General features: G+C 47.0%; 2 protein-coding genes across 2 annotated transcripts in view; one reads left to right on the top strand and one right to left on the bottom strand.

Moving 5' to 3' along the window:
• Eipr1 (EARP complex and GARP complex interacting protein 1) overlaps positions 1-4,276 on the bottom strand; it is a 112,450-nt gene extending 108,174 nt beyond the window's left edge. The window contains exon 1 of the mRNA XM_005360651.2: positions 4,073-4,276. Coding sequence (XP_005360708.1) covers positions 4,073-4,114 — 42 coding nt within the window. The 5' untranslated portion in view covers positions 4,115-4,276. The remainder of the gene's footprint in view (positions 1-4,072) is intronic.
• A 1,553-nt stretch (positions 4,277-5,829) lies between these two features.
• Trappc12 (trafficking protein particle complex 12) overlaps positions 5,830-19,184 on the top strand; it is a 70,045-nt gene continuing 56,690 nt past the window's right edge. Inside the window, exons 1-3 of the mRNA XM_005360650.3 lie at positions 5,830-5,960; positions 8,738-9,969; positions 18,751-18,867. Coding sequence (XP_005360707.1) covers positions 8,743-9,969; positions 18,751-18,867 — 1,344 coding nt within the window. The 5' untranslated portion in view covers positions 5,830-5,960; positions 8,738-8,742. The remainder of the gene's footprint in view (positions 5,961-8,737; positions 9,970-18,750; positions 18,868-19,184) is intronic.

The raw sequence follows: 19,184 nt of genomic DNA, 5'->3' as shown, positions 1-19,184 counted from the left end.
GAGTGGACATCCTTGTCGTGTTCCTGATTTTAGTGGGATGGCTTTGAGTTTTTCTCCATTTAATTTAATGTTAGCTGTCGGCTTGCTGTAAATAGCTTTTATTATATTTAGGTATGACCAAGAAACAAGATGCCAGCATAAAAGCCATGGCCATGTGGCAATATATAGATTAATCGAAATTAGTTAATTTAAATGTAAAAGCTACTTAATAATAAGCCTGAGCTATAGATAAAGCAGTTTGTAATTAATACTAAACCTCTAAGTGACTACTTAGAATCTGCTGAAGGATGGGATAGGACAGAGAAACATCCGTTTACACAAGCTGCCAGAATTCAGAATGGCATTACTGACCTATAAGTATTTTTTTCAAATTCATACAATACACGGATGTGTTCTTGTTGTTTTGTTTTGTTTCTGGAAAAACAGATAAGGAAAATTATTCTCAAAAACAAATCTAAAATGTGTTTATAAAAGTAAAAGTCTCACACAAAGTTTAAACGAGATCTTCCCATTTTTAGGAAAGGTTATTTGTTAAGCAGAATTCCTAAGGTTGTTTTATTCTCGCCAATCTGGTACCAGGTCTGTTGCTCTATGTCAGTTTCTTCTAGTAAGCCATTAGCAGAAAGAAAACAAACACTTTGGGCTGGAGAGATGGCTCAGTGGTTAAGAGCATTGCCTGTTCTTCCAAAGGTCCTTAGTTCAATTCCCGGCAACCACATGGTGGCTCACAACCATCTGTAATGATGTCTGGTGCCCTCTTCTGGCCTGCAGACATACACACAGACAGAATATTGTATACATAATAAAAATAAATAAATATTTTTAAAAAATGAAAAGAAAACAAACACTTTATAAGGCCAGAGACAAACTGGAAGAGTACTAAGGATCAGAAACACTGGCACAGACCACAGCAGCAAAATCAGTGTCTGGTTCAACAGTAGGCAGAAATGAGGATTAAATGCCACCACTTACGGACATTAACCAAAATTAAGTGACCTGCACTAGCAGTTTGGTCTGGTCAGAAAGATAATCTAACAGGTTCCACTATGTCGATATCTGGAGAAGAGGAGAATGTCCTAGAGCTCTTACAGTGAGGCAGGTGGCATGTCGCTGTAGTAAGAACACCAGACACCTTTTACAAGCTCATGTGCCCCCTGTTCTCATGCAGAAAGACTTGGGCATGTTTTTAATGAAACTTATAGTCTGTGGTCTCCATGATGTAACCCAAACAAATAACAGGAGCTGGCAGACTGAAGGGTCCAGACAATGGTGGGAAATAGTCACCAGGAACTTAGGAATTTACAGCACTCCCTTGAAAAACATCATCTCAACTGGCTGCTTCCTAAAGTGTGAAATACATGGTTAACTACACAGCAGACAGCCAACTGCACCTAAAAGGAGTGGCCTTGAAAGAGTAATGCTAACTTAGAAAGGAAAGCAGTGAAGAAAGGCTGGGCTCTAACCAGACAGCAGGGCCAGGTGAGCATTCTCCTGCACTTAGCAGACTCCCTGCACAAACAGCCTCCTCATCAAGGCACCAGGAGAGCAAGCCAGTAAAAGTGATGGAAAGCAGACAACCAAAGGACCAGGGGACGGAAAGAAGGAAGATATATATATTAAACGGCCACCTGATGAATTTTTAAACAAGCCATGGCTCAGTGGCAGACCACTGTACAACCATGCGGAAGACCTCAAGTTCCACCCCAGCACCACAAAAAGCACTGATCACCTGGACCCTGAAACTCTGTGTACAGAAACATGCCTGCCCTGGACATGGATGGATGGAATACACAAGAGCTGTAACTTGTCTGTTCCCAACTCTGCTGTGATCCAGTGACTCAAAGGGCCTGGCACACGGTAGGCACGATGTAGTTATTTGATGTCGTGGTCAGTTTTGGGTCAGTTTGTCACAAGCTAGAGTCATCTGGGAAGAGGAACTTCAACTGACAAAATGCCTCCATCATATTGGCTTGTAGGCAAGTCTGTGGGGCATTTTCTTGACTAACTATTGGTGTGGGCAGTGCCACGCTTGGGTAGTGGTCCTGGGAGATGCAGCACAGGTAACTGATCATGAACCTGAGAGCAAGGCAGTAAGACTACTCTATGGTCTCTGCTTCGGTTTCTAACACCATGACCCTGCCATAAATTCCTGCCCTGCCCTCCCTTCATAATGGACCTGGAAAATAAAATAAACCCAGTCCTCCCCAAGTTGCTTTTGGTCATGGTGTGTATCACGACAGTAGAAAAGCAAGTTAAGCCAGGCAGTGGTGGTGCAAGCCTTTAATTGCAGCATTTGGGAGGCAGAGGAGGTGGGTCTCTAAGTTCAAGGCCAGTCTGGTCCACAGAAGTGAGTTACAGAACTGCCAGAGCTAGAGCAACACAGAGGAACTCTGGGGATGGGGGAGCTAAAACAAATGAATAATGTCAAATGAATAATGAAGAGATTCCACCAGAAAAATGCTACCAAAGCTTATCTCAAAAAATGAAAAAAAGAAAAGTCTGGAGAGATGGCCCAGGAATTAAGAAGATTAGCTGCTTTGCAGAGAACCCAGGTTCAATTCCTAGCACCCACAGGGCAGCTCATAACTGGTACACATATACTGCATAGGCAGACGTGCAGGCAAAATACTGACACACAGAAAATTAAATAAATCTATTTTTAAAAGAAAGAAAAGTAAAGAAATAAGAAGCCTGAACAGCTATGACCAGGAACTACACCATGAAGATACGAGAATGAGAGGCCAGGGGCAGGTAAGACATGCCACCTTGACTGTTCCACAGTCTGAAGCGTGAGGACTCCCAGATCAGATGAAGCCATCCCCACCAAAATCACATGCCGACAAAAACTAGAAACTTCTGGAGAACTGTCACTAAGTAAGCTGGATCTAGCATGGGAAACCCATCTCAGAATTCAAGGATTACCCAACATCTAGAAAACTTTTAGCGTAACTAACCAAAGAAATAAAAGTAAAGAAGGTGCTGGAAAGACAGTTCAGCAGCTAAGAGCTGTACCCATCTCAGGTGGCTCAGGACCATCTGTAACTCAATTCCAAGTAGGCACATACATGCATGCATGGAAAGCACTTATATGCATAAAGTAAAAATAAGCGAATCTAAAAAAAACAAACAAACAAAAAAAAAAAACCTCTGAAAAGCACACATCTGTAATGCGCCCAAGCACAAGGCTTCCTCGGGAAGCAGCAGGCTGACTCCGGCACAGGCCCAGTAGCATCCCCTGACTCCTTCCAACAGTGATAACCCTTCAACCCTCCCTAGCACAAGACTGCTGCACTCTGGCTTTGCGATTTAATGTGTGTCGCTCCGTGCAGATTTTAAGTCAACATCCTCCTGTTCTCTTCCACTATTCCTGTACTCATATAGCAGGCAGGCAGTCCTCGGCGTTTACTGTTTCCTACTCCGTGTGAGTAGTACAGAGCAATCTGAACACCGTTCATCGAAAGCTTGTGTGTGCGCGCTGTCTCAGGTCAAGCTTGCGTGCGAACTTTGGGCCTTGAGGCTAACCCTAACTGCTGAGGCTATCTCACTTAGCAATCATCATGGCCACCCGTGAAATAAACTGGGAGACAGTAACTCCATTCCACTACTCACTCCAATCAGTAATCTAAACTGCACACATCACGAATAAGAGTGAAGTCGGGGGGGGGGGGAGTAAACAAATAGAATTCAACAGCTATGGGATGGGGTTTAAAAAAAAAAGCAAATATGTTTCCAACCTGAGTGAGCAAAATGTTTAATAACACCCACCCAGCACTTTCCCCCCCTCCAAAGCCCCTCCTTGTCGGTCATGTATAGAGCAGTATCCAGCACACACGTCAGTGCTCAGAATTGCTCAAGACGCCCGCCCTGCGGGTGTGATTAAGACACCTGCGGGCCGAGCGCTCGCCCTCTGGGGTCCATGCCGGCCCTCGGCCTTACTCGGCCACCCTCCAAGCTGGTCCCTTCTCCCTAAACCCTGCCCGGGAAGCCCAGAATCCTCGCCGTCAGTGTGAGCACGCTCGCAGGTGCGGGTCAGCCACAGGCGGCACCGACCTCCGGTCTCCTCCAGGCCCACCTGAAACTCCAGGCCGTAGATTACCGGCGCGTCGTCCTCCATGACACACGGCTCGCCCTTCCGCTCACGCCTCAGCGCCCGAGTCCGGCCTCACCGGCGAACGGCCAGAATCCATTCATTCATTCCCCACCGAGAAAAAGAGGCTCCACGCCCCGGGCCGGCTCCCTGACGGCTCACTTCCTGTTTTCTTCGTTGCGTCGTCAATACGCTCCTCCCCAGCGACCAATGGTGGAGGCGCTTTTCTCGCGCGCATGCTCATTTGGATCCTCAGGCGGGCTAGGAGCCGCGGGGGCTCCTGGGTCGGAGGGCGGGACCGGGAGCAAATGCTGCGGGACGGGCGGCCACTAGGGCGGCGCTCTAGCGTTCCCGACCTGCTCCCTGGAGCTTCCGCGGCCAACGTCCTAAAGAGAGCAGCTAAATGGGCATTATAGTTGGCAATGCTTAACTCTAAACATGGTCCTGAGCATCAGACCACTGCCAGCAGCCTTTGCTCCAGCCTCAGCGGCAGACTCTTAAACGTCCGTTTAAAAATAAGCTGCTGCAAGCTTGCCAGGTGGTGGTGACGCTCACCTTAATCCCAGCACTTGGGAGGCAGAAACAGGTGGATCTCTGTGAGTTCGAGGCCAGCCTGGTCTACAAGAGCTAGTTCCAGGACAGGCTCCAAAGCTACAGAGAATCCCTGTCTCGAAAAACAAAACAAAAAGATGCTACAATTTTGAGTCAAGACGGCAGCGGTGTACGGGAGCCGTGAAGGGCAGCTGTGTCCATTTCCCATGAGAGACCAGTCCTGCACAGCGATACAACTGTGCCATGATCTATACTGCCCAGAGCTCCCACAGACAGAAGTCTCTTAAGTCCTGTTCTGGCATGGAGAGTATTGGAAGATAAGAATGCATCCCAGGGAATCCACTGGACTGGCTCTATGGAGTTCAGGATCCACACACGTTTCTTTTGTGTTTGTGACTTTTCCCAGTATCTCGGACTGACCTTCATGACAGCGGTTTATATGACACTACCATTAGTTCCCTTAGCAGTCATCCACTGGTCACCTCTGTGTCCAGCATCGTGACTTTCAGGGGAAATCTCTGGCCACTGTCTTCCACCAATCGCAATTCTACAAATGTCATCAGTTATAGCAGAGGGTTCGCCGCTTGGCTGTAACCCAGCTACCCAATGCTTCCAAAGCATGCTTGAAAAGTGTATAGATTTAGATTTACTTCTTATTCTTACTGTAAAAGTCCATCCAATTGTTACCATGTAAGACAGCAGAATTTAATCAAGGTAACCTGAATCTATGTTCCCAGCTGTCACTCATCACTGGCTCCAGAATAAGCCCTTAATCCCCTTTGAGATGAGAGCTGTGTTTTCAAACTGTCACAACCTTTTTCTGAGATAACACTAGAAATCAAGAAAGCGGAGTCCTTGACTGTAGAAACCGTGCTCAGTCAACCCACTCAAGCAGGCGGAACTGACTCTGGACCATCCCTACTCCCCATCTTTATGGACGTTAGCACACACTGCCACAGACACAGGTGGGGAAGTGGAGACCAGCAAGCGCAAAGACAAGGTCCTCGGGGAAATCATCTTTGGTTGGAGCCCACAGCAAGGGAGGATGATTTCCTTCAATCACTGGGCCCACCCTTCTCGCTCTCCAAATGTTTGGGGCTTTATGTCCCGCCCACCGCTCATGGACCGGAAATGTGCCTGGCTTCCGGCTTCCAGGGGGAGCTCCCGAACTGAGCCTTTGCGGAAGTCGGGCTTTAACTTGCCGGCACGCGCAGGCGCACAAGTTCAGGGGCGCTTGGATCTTGAGTCGGCTTCCGGTCTCCAGTCCTCTCTTCGGACCCTTTTCACCCGAGTGGGATCCGCCCCCGGGAGCGGGTGGCAGGTGAGGAGTGGGCCGCAGTCAGGAGGGGTCGCCGGGGCCCTCGACCTTCCGCGTGTAGTCACCGCCTTCTTCCGCGCCGGGTTGGGACCCGCCAGTCTGTGTGTGGCAGCCCCATCAGGGATTGCCTGTTGACTTTAGCCAATTCTGTGCCCACTGTGGTTTTAGACAAGGTACACGCCCTCCAGGCCTCAGTTTCTCGTGTACAGAGCGAGGTTCATGTGCATGTATAGTAGAAACCCATGTTACATCACCATTGCTCATGGTACTGTTTTGTTTACCCCAACTCCTGCTCCTGCTCTCCTCGGTGTCTCATATCCCCACACTTAAAACACCGCGGTAAGCCAAACGCGAGGGGCCTTAGAGAGGGGCTTAACCTGAGCAGTGAAGAGTGAGTCGTGTTGGCTGGGCAAAGTGTTACGTGCCTGTAAGCCCAGCGTTCGGTAGATTGAGACAGGAAGACTGCAAGTTTGAGGTCAACCTGGGCTAAGTAGGGGGACCCCCGCATCTCCAAAAGAAAAGGAAGGAAGGAGAAAGAAATAGTGGTAGAAAGAGAGCACTGATTTCAGATACTTGTCTTCTGACTGTACACACACAAATGAGTAATAGGATGGGGTGTTGGTGCAGCACCTGTACCAGCCTTTGGGATGTGGAGTCAGGAGGATCAGGAGTTTAAGGTCAACTTCTGTCCCATAATTTAAGGCCTGCTTAGGTTACCTAAGTCCTTGATTTATAAAAACAAATTTTCACACATAAGAAAAAGCTAAGTAAAGCCAGGCATGGTGGCACACACTTGGGGGAGGGGGGAACCAGAGGCAGGCAGATCTCTGTAAGCTAGAGGCCACCCTGGTCTACAAAGCAAGTTCAGGACAGGTAGTACTGTTACACAGAGAAACCCTGTCTGGGGGCAGGAAGCTAAGTAAAAACAAAAATATCAGCCAGCCATTATGTAGTGAAATTGGGGTATATGTACACTGTTGCAGGGAATGGAAAAAGGGCTTCTACTGAACTGGAAAAACTAGTTCCTTGTTAAAATAATAAGGTGATTACTGTCAGTCGGTGGTGGCATATGTCTTTAATGCCAGCACTCTGGAGGCAGAAACTACCAGATCTCTGAGTTTAAGGCCAGCCTGGTCTACCGAGTGAGTTCAAAGATAGCCAGGGCTACATAGAGAAACTCTGTCTCAGAAAGCAAAAACACGAACAAAAAACATGATTACCTTCTTATCTAGCACTTCCATCTGTGCCCATTAGAACAGGGTATACCAAAGAACTGAAATTAGAATCTCAAAGATACATACATTCACACATCCTGTTCACAGCAGCAGTGTGCCCGGTCCCTAGAGGCTAGAAGGAACCCAAGTATCTGGTAATGGGTAAATGGATAAACAAACTGCCACATGCCTGCAGTACATGTTAGTCACCTGTCAAAGGGAAGGAAGGCCCGTATGTGTTGCAGCATGGATGTTCGGTACAGTGTAGAGAATGATCTATGATAGCCATGATCCCAGTTCAAATGGGTGATCATTTAGCAAGCAAGAGAGCAAACAGCATGCAGCAGACAGAAGAACAAGCAGGCAGCAAACCTCATCCAGTCAGAGCCCACAACGTCCACCAGAGAAGACTGAAGGAGTTCAAGTGTGAACAAAGGACATTAAATTGGTACTCACGACATCCTACAGAATCTGCTGGGGAAGTGCCAGTCATGCTGGAGTTCTGGATGGAGGGTCCTGGGCAGGGCAGAGAGTCCTTCATGAATGAGTCTCACGGTGTCTCTTGCCAATGGTTAACTTCTGTCTCTTCTCAAGAGCATGTTTTTACCGTCAAGATGTGTTATTGTTCTCAGCCTGTACGTAGGCAAGGGCCCTCGGAGGACACTATGAGGTAGACATGGTTGGGCCTGAGGGGGCCGGAGTGCGGATCCCGCAGTCAGGGCAGACAGCACTTGGGCACTGATAACTATATATTACAGTAGGTGAGTGCTTTATGAGTCTATTTAAATGTGCTTCCTGGAAATTTAAAAGCAACAGGAGTAGGATGTTGATTGTCCATGTGTGAGTTGGGGGTTGGGTAGTGGTATGGGATGTTCTTCTGTATATGTGTTGCTTTACTGGTTGATGAATAAAGGTGTTTTGGCCAGTGACTTAGCAGAGTAAAGCCAGGCGGGAAATCCTAACAGAGATATACAGAAAGAGTAGGCAGAGTCAAACAAATGCCTTGTAGCTGACGAAGGAGGCAGATGCCATGGAGCTGCCCAAGAAGTAAGAGGTAACAAACCACGAGCCTCAAGGTAAAATATAAAATAATAGAAATGGGTGAATTTAAGTTGTAAGAGCTAGCTAAAAATACGCCTGACACATTGGCCAAACAGTGTTGTAATTAATATGGAGCAGTCTCCGCTTACAGGGTAGATTTAATGGGTATAGAATTTTTGTTTTGCAAGATGATCAAAATCCTAGCAGCTGATTAGACAACAACGAGAATGCGCAAACTTGAAAATGCTGAGCAGTGAATTTGTGTGTATTTTATCACTTCAAAATAAGTAAACTAGAAAAAGAGAAATTTCTAATTTTATATTATTTGGATGTGAAACTATTAAAACCTTTGTTCCACTGAGCAACAAGATCTAGGTAGCACAGCCTATCATCTCAGAACCGCAGAGGTTATGAGTTCAAGTCCACCCAGGTTATATGAGATCCTTTCTCAGAAAAAAAAAAGCAAGTTACTTGCCAACACTAGAAATAGACAATGATGCGATTTGTGACTGCCTCTGTTTTCAGGCAACATGGAAAAAGCTAAAGATGGTGAACAGAGCCCAAGCGAGACATCTTCTCCAGCCCAGGCGAGGCCTGAACCTATCCCTGGGGCAGCGTCTGGGGAGGAGGGCCAGCTGCTGTATCACGAGGAGACCATTGATCTTGGTGGAGACGAGTCTGGTTCCGACGAGAAGGAGCCCTTGTCCGAAGACTCTCGCCGCTTCGTCGATAAGCTGAACGAGCACATGATGGAGAGCGTGCTCATCTCCGACTCCCCGAACAACAGCGAGGGTGACGTGAGTGACCTCGGCTGTCTGCAGGATGTCGCCGAGCCGCCAGGAGGCGCCACTGATGGCAGGCTGCCCAGCGCCACAGACAGAGAAGGGGCGGACACTCTGAGCAATGGCAGTGAAACCGATGGCGACGATACACCCAGAGACGTTTCAGACATGACACCCGATAGCAGAGCATCTCTGAAAGAAGACTCAGTGCGGGAAGATGTGCCGGGCATGCCTGCGCTGGAGAAGGCTGGTACGGAGGACTTGGGGCCCAGGGATGGCCAAGCTCACCCAGAGGAGCAGATCTCAGAAGCATCATCCAGTCTGTCCTCCTCCAAAGACGAGCCGGTACCTGTCTGCACCATCTTCAGCCAGGCCACCTCCACTCCCTCCCAGCCGCACTTGTTTCTGCAGGATGGCTTCGAATCCCAGATGGTGAAATCTCCCAGTTTCAGTAGCGCCAGTGAGACATCAGCCAAGACCCCTCCTCCGATGGTCCAGCCCAGTCCCAGCCTGAGTACATTTTTTGGAGATGGCATGAGCTCCAATTCCTTGGCCTCTGACTTCTTTGACTCCTTCACAACTTCTACTTTCATTTCGGTCAGTAATCCCAACGCAGGCTCCCCAGTTCCAGAAAGACTATCTTCACTCCCTGCCCCTGTGGGAGAAAAGTCGCCAGCATCCACCAGCCCCTCTTACTCTACAAGGGTGGAAAGATCGGAATCAGGTGTTTCCCCAGCACCTCTGGAGTCTGAGTCTCCAAAGCCATTCTCACAGATCCAGGCTGTGTTTGCCGGCAGTGACGACCCCTTCGCCACAGCCCTGAGCATGAGTGAGATGGACCGGAGAAATGATGCGTGGCTCCCCAGCCCGGAGACCAGAGAGGTGCTGATGAAGGTGGCGACCCAGCAGTATGGCACCGTGTTCATAGACAAGGAAAACCTCACCATGCCTGGCCTCAAGTTTGACAACATTCAGGTAGGGTGCAGAAAGTTTCTGTGTCTGTATCTTACCCCTTTTCATATCTTCCTGGAAATGTGTGTCACAGGCTTGGTAGCAGTTACAACTCTAGCCTCCTAAGCAGGATCAATTTTGGAAGAAATTAAAGAAAGAATGCATTCTAGGGCTGGAGAGATGGCTCAGTGGTTGGTAGTGTTTGCTTTTCCAGAGGACTAGAGTTCAGTTCCCAGCGCTTGCAGCTACCTATAACTCCAGCTCCAAAAGAGCCAATAGCCTTTGGCAGGGCAGGCATTGCACTCAAGTGCACATACCCCACCCCACCCCCAGACAGACAAACACACACACAACTAAAAATAAATGTTTATAAAAGAAAAGTGCCCTTCAGAGGTTTTGCCTGATGGTTGGAGATTAGGTCAGACCCCAGCATAGGGCAATGGATGACGGAAGGAACTAAAGACCTCGGGATGGCTGTGGCGCTGGGTCTGTAACTTTCCAGGATTCTGAAATTCATAAATTCTAATCCATTGGTTCTCAACCTGTGGGTGGTGACCCCCTTTGGGGTCGAACAGCCCTTTCACAGGGGTCACCTAAGACCAGCGGATAACACAGATGTTTATATTACAATTTATAGCAGAACAAAATTACAGTTATGAAGTAACAACCAAAATAATATTATGGTTGGGGATCATCACAACCTGAGGAAATGTGTTAGAGGGTTGCAGCATTAGGAAAGTTGAGAACCCTTCTAATCGGTCATCAGCCTTACAGATGGCCTTAGTGTGTGCATGGCTTCTTCTGGGAACGCCAGTGTACACAGTGCTCATCCGCTGTCCTCCCTCCGACACTGCAGTGGCTTGGGTGTCCTTTGTTCTAAATCAGCTTTCTAAAACACTTACATTGGAATTCGTTTACCAAGTGGCTTATCTCATTATCTAATTAAAAGTCTCCTATTTATGGGATAAATTTCTATTACTTATTTATTAGGCAACTTTGGTGGCAATTCAATTAAGTTAGAGAGGCCGTAGAGTGATGCTTGCGAAGCTGTGTTTGGTGATAGTGGCACCCCACAAGGACTTGCACGTCTTCATCCAAGCGCTCTGCTGATGGTGTCTTAGTTAGATTTACTATTGCTGTAGTAAGACACCATAACTAAAGCAACTTGGGGGAAGAAGGGATCATTTCACTCAGAGTTCCATATAATAGTTCATCTTTCAAAGCAGTGAGGGCAGAAAGCAGGGGAGGAGCTGGAGGCAGGAGCTGATGCAGAGCCCATGGAGGGTACTGCTTACTGGCTTGCTTGGCTTGTGCTCTATAGACCCCAGGGATGGCACCGTCCTCCATGAACAGGGCCCTCCCCCATCAGTCACTGATTAAGAAAATGCCCGACAGGTTCACTACAGCTTGATGTTCTGGAGACATGTTCTCAATTGAGGCTCCCTCCTCTCAGAAGACTCCAGCCTCTGTCAGGTTGACATGAAGTTAGCCGGCCAGCACAGGTGGTCTTCTTTGCTTTTCATCACATGTAGCAAGCATACAATATTATAGGTGTTCACTGTGACATTTCCATACTCGGATAGCACGTCTTTTGCTCATATTCGCCTCCCATCTTAGTCTCCTGTCCTCTCTGTCACCAGCCAGCTTCTTTTCTCCAAAGTCCATTCTGCTTGTCATGGTGGACGTGTGGGGGGGGGTGTGGGGGGGGTGTTTTGATCTAGGCTACACATATAGAAGAGAATATAAGATATTTATCTTTCTCTTTTCCCTTCTAGTATCCTCTCTCGCTCCTCCCTCTTCTCCCCTCCCCCAAAAAAGTCCCCTTTCTACTTTCATTTCTAGTGTTTTTTTTCCCATGGAAAATTTTTTGTTTTAGAAAGAAAAACAGAATCAAGGACTCTGTCCTGCTGCTTTGTATTAGAGTTATTTTATACATATACATGTGTAGAGATCTATATATGTTTACAAACAGGTATGCAAATGTTTTCTGGTTATTAGATTAACATTTCCTCATGCAACCATTAGAAACAGTCAAAAATCAGTAGAAAATGTGTGATAGCACGTTATTTACTTCAGTTTTTTAATGTAGATTCCTCACTGTACAGAAACCGCGAAATATGTCTTTCATGTTCTACATTATCTCATTTAACAGTCTTTGCTTGGATATTTTTCCCTACAAATGGCATGACTTTGTTCTGCCTTATGACCACAGAGAACTGCAGTGTGTTTACAGACCATCTTTTCTTTCCACTCATCTGCTGCTGGCACCTCGACTGGTTCTGCATTTTGACTGTTGTGAGTCTGGTGCGGCAGTACAGGTAGATGACAGGTCTCTACTGCAGTGCGCATGAGTGACAGGGATCTCTACTACACATAGATGTTTAGAGATCTCTGTGGGGTGCAGGACACGTGGGTGACAAGGGTCTCTGGGTACTGCAGGACACGTGGATGACGGGTCTCTGTGGAGTGCAGGACATGTGGATGACAGGGGTCTCTGTGGGGTGCTGGACACGCGGATGATGGGGGGATCTCTGTGGGGTACAGGACACACAGATGACAGGGATCTCTGTGGGGTGCTGACTTCAGGTGCTTGACTTCCTTCTAGGGTAAATCTTGAATGACTTAGCTGAATTACATCTTGTTGTTGTTGTGGTGGTGTTTGTTTTAGAGACAGGGTTTTGATACATAGCCCAGGTTGTGCTTGAACTTACTGCCTAACTCAGGCTAATAACAAATTCATAGTTCTCTTGTCTCAACCTCCCGAGTCTGGGATCACAGTCCTGAGCCACCATATCCACCTCATGTAATAGTTCTGTTTTTACGGAACCTCTGCACAGATTCCTATGATGTTTGCACCAACTGCTGTTCTCAGGGCTCTTGCCGTGGTTCTGGGTACTGTGTCACCCTGTGCTGTCTATATCTATCATAGAGATGACAAATTGTGTTCAGATCTATATCTGAGCTGAAGAACCGGAAGTTGCCTCTAATCATCTGGAAAATACAAATAAAACCACAGAGACTGTCAGCTCATTCCTGTTGGGATGGCTGTTAACAGACAGGCTATGGCAATGATTGCAGTGAATGCAAATTAGTAAGCCATTATGAAAAGCAACATGGAGGCACTTCAAGATATTAGAACTGAAATCACCATATGATCCAGTCAGAGCTGAAGTCAGCAGCATAGAGAAAGCTGAACTCCCGCGCTCTTTACAGCCTTGTGCACAAAAGGGCAGTACAGTCAGCCTGAGTATCCATTTCCGGGTCCAGAGGTAAAGAGAACGTGGTGGGTGCATGCAGGTGACTGAGTCTTTACAAAGAAGGGACTGCTGTCGTTTTGACAATATGTGACAGCATGAAGGGTGAGATATGAAATGAAATAACTCAAGCAAAGAAAGATAAATGCCACTTTTTGGGTGGGGGTTCAAGACAGGATTTCTGTGTAGCAGCCCTGGTTGTCCTGGAACTCTTTCTGTAGTCCACGCTGGCCTTTAACTCACAGAGATCCACCTGTCTCTGCTTCTCGAGTGCTGGGATTAAAGACATGCGCTACCACCACCCAGCATACCATATATTCCTTTCTTTTTTTTTTTTTTTTTTTTTTTTTGGTTTTTCGAGACAGGGTTTCTCTGTGGCTTTGGAGCCTGTCCTGGAACTAGCTCTTGTAGACCAGGCTGGTCTCGAACTCACAGAGATCCGCCTGCCTCTGCCTCCCGATTGCTGGGATTAAAGGCGTGCGCCACCACCGCCCGGCCATACCATATATTCTTGTTTAGAAAAGAAAAGGAATGAACCATGGCAGAGTGTACTGTAGAAGTTAGTGGAAACTGAGTCTGAAGTACAGTCATGTGAGAGAGGTCTAATGTGTAGTATGATGGCCCAGTTAGAATGCTGCACAGTTAGCTTAGAATGTATGACAGTGGGTTTTATGTCACACTCACACTGTAGCTATGGGTAGTGATGGTGATTAATTCATTTGTGTTATTTGGTACACCATATCCTATATTTAATTAGCAGGTTGGACACCCTGGATACATAGTTTTTGTGTCAGTTACGTATCTTAAAAGAAGAATGACGTCAGGCATAGTAGCACACTTATATCCCTGGATTTGAGAAATGGAAGCAGAGGATCAAGAGTTCATGCTCAGCCTAAATACCAAGTCCAAGGTGAAACTGGGTGTGCTGGCTAGTTTTATGTTGCCTGGCACAGGTTAGAGTCATTTAAAAGGAGGGAGCCCTAATTGAGAAAATGCTTCTATGAGACCGAGCTGTGGGACATTTTCTCAATTAGCGATTATGAATATTGCCATCCCTGGACTGATGATCCTGGGTTCTATAAGTAAGCAGCCTGAAGAAGCTATAAGCAATAAATCAGTAAGCAGCACCTTTCCGTGGCCTCTGCATCAATTCCTGTCTCCAGGTTCTGTTTGAGCTCCTGTCCTGACTTCCTTCAGTGATGGACAGTGATGCGGAAGAATAAGCCAAATACACCCTTTTCCTTTCCTCAAGTGGCTCTCGGTCATGGTGTTTCATCGCAGCAATACTAACCCTAACAACCAAGACATTAGCCTATCTGAGAGCTTGCCTCAAAAAAATTAAATTAAAAAAACCACATTAAATAAAATAAAATGTTTTATATTTAACCGTATTCCTTTCAACAGTAGAATTAGAAGACTGGAGAGGTGGCTGTGGTTGGAAGGGCTTTCTGCTCTCACGGAGGACTCATGTTTGATTCCCAGCACTCAGGGAAGGTAGCTTACAACCTCCTGTAACTCCAGGTTCAGGGACCCGACACCCTCCTCTGACCTTTACAGGCACTGTGCATGGGGCATTCACTCACACAGACACAAAATGAAGCAGAGCTGGGAATCAAACTAACCAAACGGTTTAATTTTAGCAACTGGTCAAGAATAGCATGTTTGGGCACATGCAGATCTTTGAGGGTCTCATAAACTACCAGGTCCATAGACATTCCCTTACCGATGCATGAGTGTTGGACGAACCCTGCATTGAAGGGACTGTTTCAGGTGCTTGCTTTGCTAATACCATGTGTGACCCAGAGGATCCGTAGAGGAGCGGTAAAACTTGAATGAACCCTTGAGTTGGAACTTCTCCTGAGCTGCATTAATCCAGTCCCCAGTGGCAACAAAAGTGACAGTGGCTGGATTGGATAGGAGTTTGTGTCCCTGTAATAGAGAAGTCAGCTGAATATGACCAGGTCTGTGGGGTGGCTTTCCCCACAACAAAAGTGAGTCCAGGCATCAAGACCCCCGCCGTCAGGATGAGGGAAGAAGGGCCACGTGAGCCTTCCTTTGATAGTATACCTACTGGAAAACAAAGTCTGTGTACCCTACCCTGTGCCCTGGCCCAGGACTCAGCCTCTTGACCACAGCAGCCCACATATCAGAGTGAGTTGGGCAAAGGTAAGGTGTTATGTCCCTAGAAGGTGAAAGCGGAAATTTATGGTTATTAAGTCTCTTCTGCCATGACTTCCCCTAGCAGAAAATGTCTAAGGTTCTCAAATCTAGAGTCAGAGCTATTGCTAAACTGTCAAACCCTATCGCTGTACCCACCATAGTACATAAATGCATGCGGCCCATGGCTGCACCTGCGGTGTGTCCGGCAGGTGAGTGGGTTCCAGATCTGTCCTGTGTTGAATTATTAGAAACCGTAGGCAGGGTTTTAGACAAGTAAAACTCATCATGCCGCCAGTGTCTGTGTCCTCTCTGTATGTGTCACACACACCCAAGCTCCTGTGAGTTATTTAGTAAAATAACAGTGTTATAAGTAAGGTGTGTTGAGTACAAGTGGTTCTAGCCCGAGAGGCTGAAGCCGAGGACTGAGTCCACAGCCAGCCTGAGTGACATAACAAGGCATTTGTGCAGAGGCCTGTGTGTGCGTGTATGCCACTGTTTTCCTTAGCTTGTTTGTAGAAAATGTGTGCTTAGCTGTGTGATAAATAGCTGAACTGGCTTCCGAAATCGGTGTAGCAGTTTGTGTCCTCTTCAGCGTCGTTGATTGTCCTGGGAAGTTGGGGACATGTCAAAGTCGTTGTTCTGCTTCACAGTGCTGGTGGCTGCGTAGTGCTATCTCGCTGGAATTTGAATTTGCATTCACTAGTCACTTCCGTTATCAAACTCATTTTGGTATATAGGCCATTTTTTAATTTTTTTCCTTGCATTTATTTACTTATTTGTTGGGAGGAAGCATATGTAGAAATCAATGGACAACTTGTAGAAAGGGGCTCTCCTTCTACCGTGTGATCAGGCTTGGCACCATCTTCACCCACTGAGCCATCCTGCCAGCCCTCAGATGCCAATTTGTGAAGTTATCTGTTTTTTTAAAAAAAAAACTGTCTTTTATGCTTTGGATATTTGTCTTACTATTATTGGCTGATTTTAAAGCTCTTTAACTGTTCTGATGGAATTTAGCGATGTTTATAGAAAATATTGTTCCCTATTCTGGACCTCGCTATTATATATTCTTCTGGTGTCTTGGAAAGCCGAAACCCTAATTTTTTATTGTAGGCCTATTAGTCCATGTGTATTCTCCCAGCTGTCGTTAACTTGAAATCCTATTACACAGTTGTGTTTGAAGGCACAAGGGATACTTTGTTACTATCTTCTGGGGAGCTTCACGGTTCTCACCTTTGTTCTTCAATAGCTCCGGTGTGCTTCCTCCCAGATTGCTCTTAAGATTTAATCACTCTGGGGTGGAGAGATGCTCAGTGGTTAAGGGCACTTGATGGTCCTTCTGAGGATGGTTCAGCTCCCAGCACTAATGTGGCAGCTCACAGCCATCCATAACTCCAGTTCCAAGGGATCTGACACCTCTTTCTGACCAGGCATGCACATGCATACATGCAGACCAATCACTCATGCAGATAAAAATAAATAAATCTAAAAAGAACAAGATTTAAAGCTTGAATGAGCCATGAGGCTGGACTGGAGAAATGGCTCAGTGATCAAGATCACTTGTTTTTTTCAGAGAACCCAAGTTCAGTCCCCAGCACCCTGACCTTCAAGAACTACTCACGCCCCTCAGGAGAATGGTGTGGTGTGCTCATGGCTTTTCCTCCACGACCCCCATTCTTTCCGGGGTTTGAGGAGACCTCAAGTTCCACCTGGATCCCAGCCCCACTGCAGCAGCTTCCTCTCCTTATCCTCGTGGGCATAAGGGATGTAATGTGTACGACTCCATCATCTCACTTGCCCTCTTCACCTTCAGTTTAGGGACACCGCAGATGCAGGCCCATCCTTAGATGTGTGGTGACAGCTAAAACATTGATTAGTCAGATATACCTTTCTACCCCAAGTCTCCTGTTGTAACTAATCCCTTTTTAGTTTTTACATTATTTATTCATTATTATCAGTGTATGATTGTGTATGTACATGTTCCACAGAGCATATATGACGGTCAGAGACAACGTCATAGAGTTGGTTCTCTGCTCCACCTTTACGTAGATTCCAGGGACTGCACTCGGGTCACCAGGCTGGCCTGGTGTGAGAGAAGCACTGTTACCTGTTGAGCCATCCTGCACACGCCATAACTAAACTTTAAGGAAAAGAATTTAAGGATAAAAGATATTTATGGTGTGCTCTCATCAATGGACAGCATCACTAGGATGGAGGAGATGTTGTCCACCTGCCCCATCTGGCATGCAGAATTGAGTTTGCTTTTTGCCCAGCTCTCTGCCCCCCCACCCGCGTGCCAGCCCCAGGAATTCTCTGTATCTGGCACAGGTAGCATTTTTACAGTTGATGGGATCACATATGTCAGCCTTTTAAACACCCCTTGTAGATCTCTCAGCTGCTCTTGCGGCTTTGATAATTGAAGTATTGTACCTTATTCTCCAAAAGCAGGAATTACAAAATGACTGCTTCTGAATTTTACCCTAGTTTAGGAAGATATGTGGCCTGGCCCTCTTCAAGCACCAGGCTCACCCACCACACAAGGGCAGAAACAGCACAGAGCCCACACGACCCTCCTGCTGAGGCTGCCCGCCTGCCTCTCTAGGTGCCTAAAGAGCAGACAGTGTCAACAGGACAGGAAGCATCATCTCCAGCAGGCAGGTCTGGGTTCCCCTCAGCCTGTGCACACAGTCAGCACTGTCAGGGCTGCTTGGTGTGAGCATACTGAATACTTGTCCCTGTTTGTTGTTGACTTGGTACATCAGTCACCTCCGTTATGTAGCCTTGGAGCATGAGGAGCTTGTGAAAGACATTGTCGCGGGACTCAGCACGTCCCATGCCTCATGCGAGTTAGGTTTTCCCTGTCATTCAAATCATAGGCCCTTTTTCCCTGTGCAGCTCACATGAACCTTTTCTTCCTCCCCCTGGTTTTCTGTGACTTCCCTTTTAAAAGAAGTAAAATGCTTGAAGTAATACCTAAGGCACTCAACCCTGTCTCCAGGTGGGCGTAACCAGATGAATCAAGTTGGGGGACAAGAGTAGCCCCAGTGCAGAAATAATCTTAAAATGAATCCTCCAACTCCAGCAAGCCCAGATCCCTAGGTACGAGGCTAGGACAGAGCGTGGATATGAACTTGTCATTATAAGGGACCTGTCTTCAGTATGTCACCTGCTGGGAGCCCTCTCCTGAACCCATCCATGAAAGCCCCTGTCCTAGCCAGGTTGTGGTCTCTGCTAAAAACCTGGTCTGGTGGTGATTTTACTACTTCTCAAAGGAGAGTTGTAAGACTGGAATCTTCTAGAAGTTATGGCTTAGCTTCTGGCTGATTGCAGCTTTCTTATGCCAAGCCCATGAGTGTTTCATCGTCTCCACCTCTCTTTCCCTCGTTCTTCCTAGGGAGATGCAGTTAAGGACCTGATGCTTCGCTTCCTGGGTGAGAAGGCAGCAGCGAGGAGACAGGTGTTAACTGCCAGTTCCGTGGAACAGTCTTTCGTGGGCCTGAAGCAGCTCATTGTAAGTAATGCACTGATTTCAGCACTTCTCTGATAAAGCCTGGCTTCCTTCACAGCCTTTCCCTCCCCCCAGAAATAAACTGCTCTGAACACAGCACCAGAAGCTATTGCACAGAAAGCATTGCCGGGTTCCCTGTCAGTCCTGGGCAGCGGAAAGCTCTCCATTAACATGCCGCTCATTTGATGTTCATTTGGTTCCATAAATTGATCCAAGGGCTGCAGACAGCAGAGACTCCTGCTAGCCAGAACAAACACAGACAGCAGATCCTGCTAGCTAGAACAATTGCAGACAGCAGAGACTCCTGCTAGCTAGAACAA

This window comes from Microtus ochrogaster, linkage group LG3, assembly GCF_000317375.1.
Source record: "Microtus ochrogaster isolate Prairie Vole_2 linkage group LG3, MicOch1.0, whole genome shotgun sequence".
In the NCBI taxonomy this organism is placed as follows: Eukaryota; Metazoa; Chordata; class Mammalia; order Rodentia; family Cricetidae; genus Microtus; species Microtus ochrogaster.
This window is presented reverse-complemented; position numbering and strand designations above follow the sequence as displayed.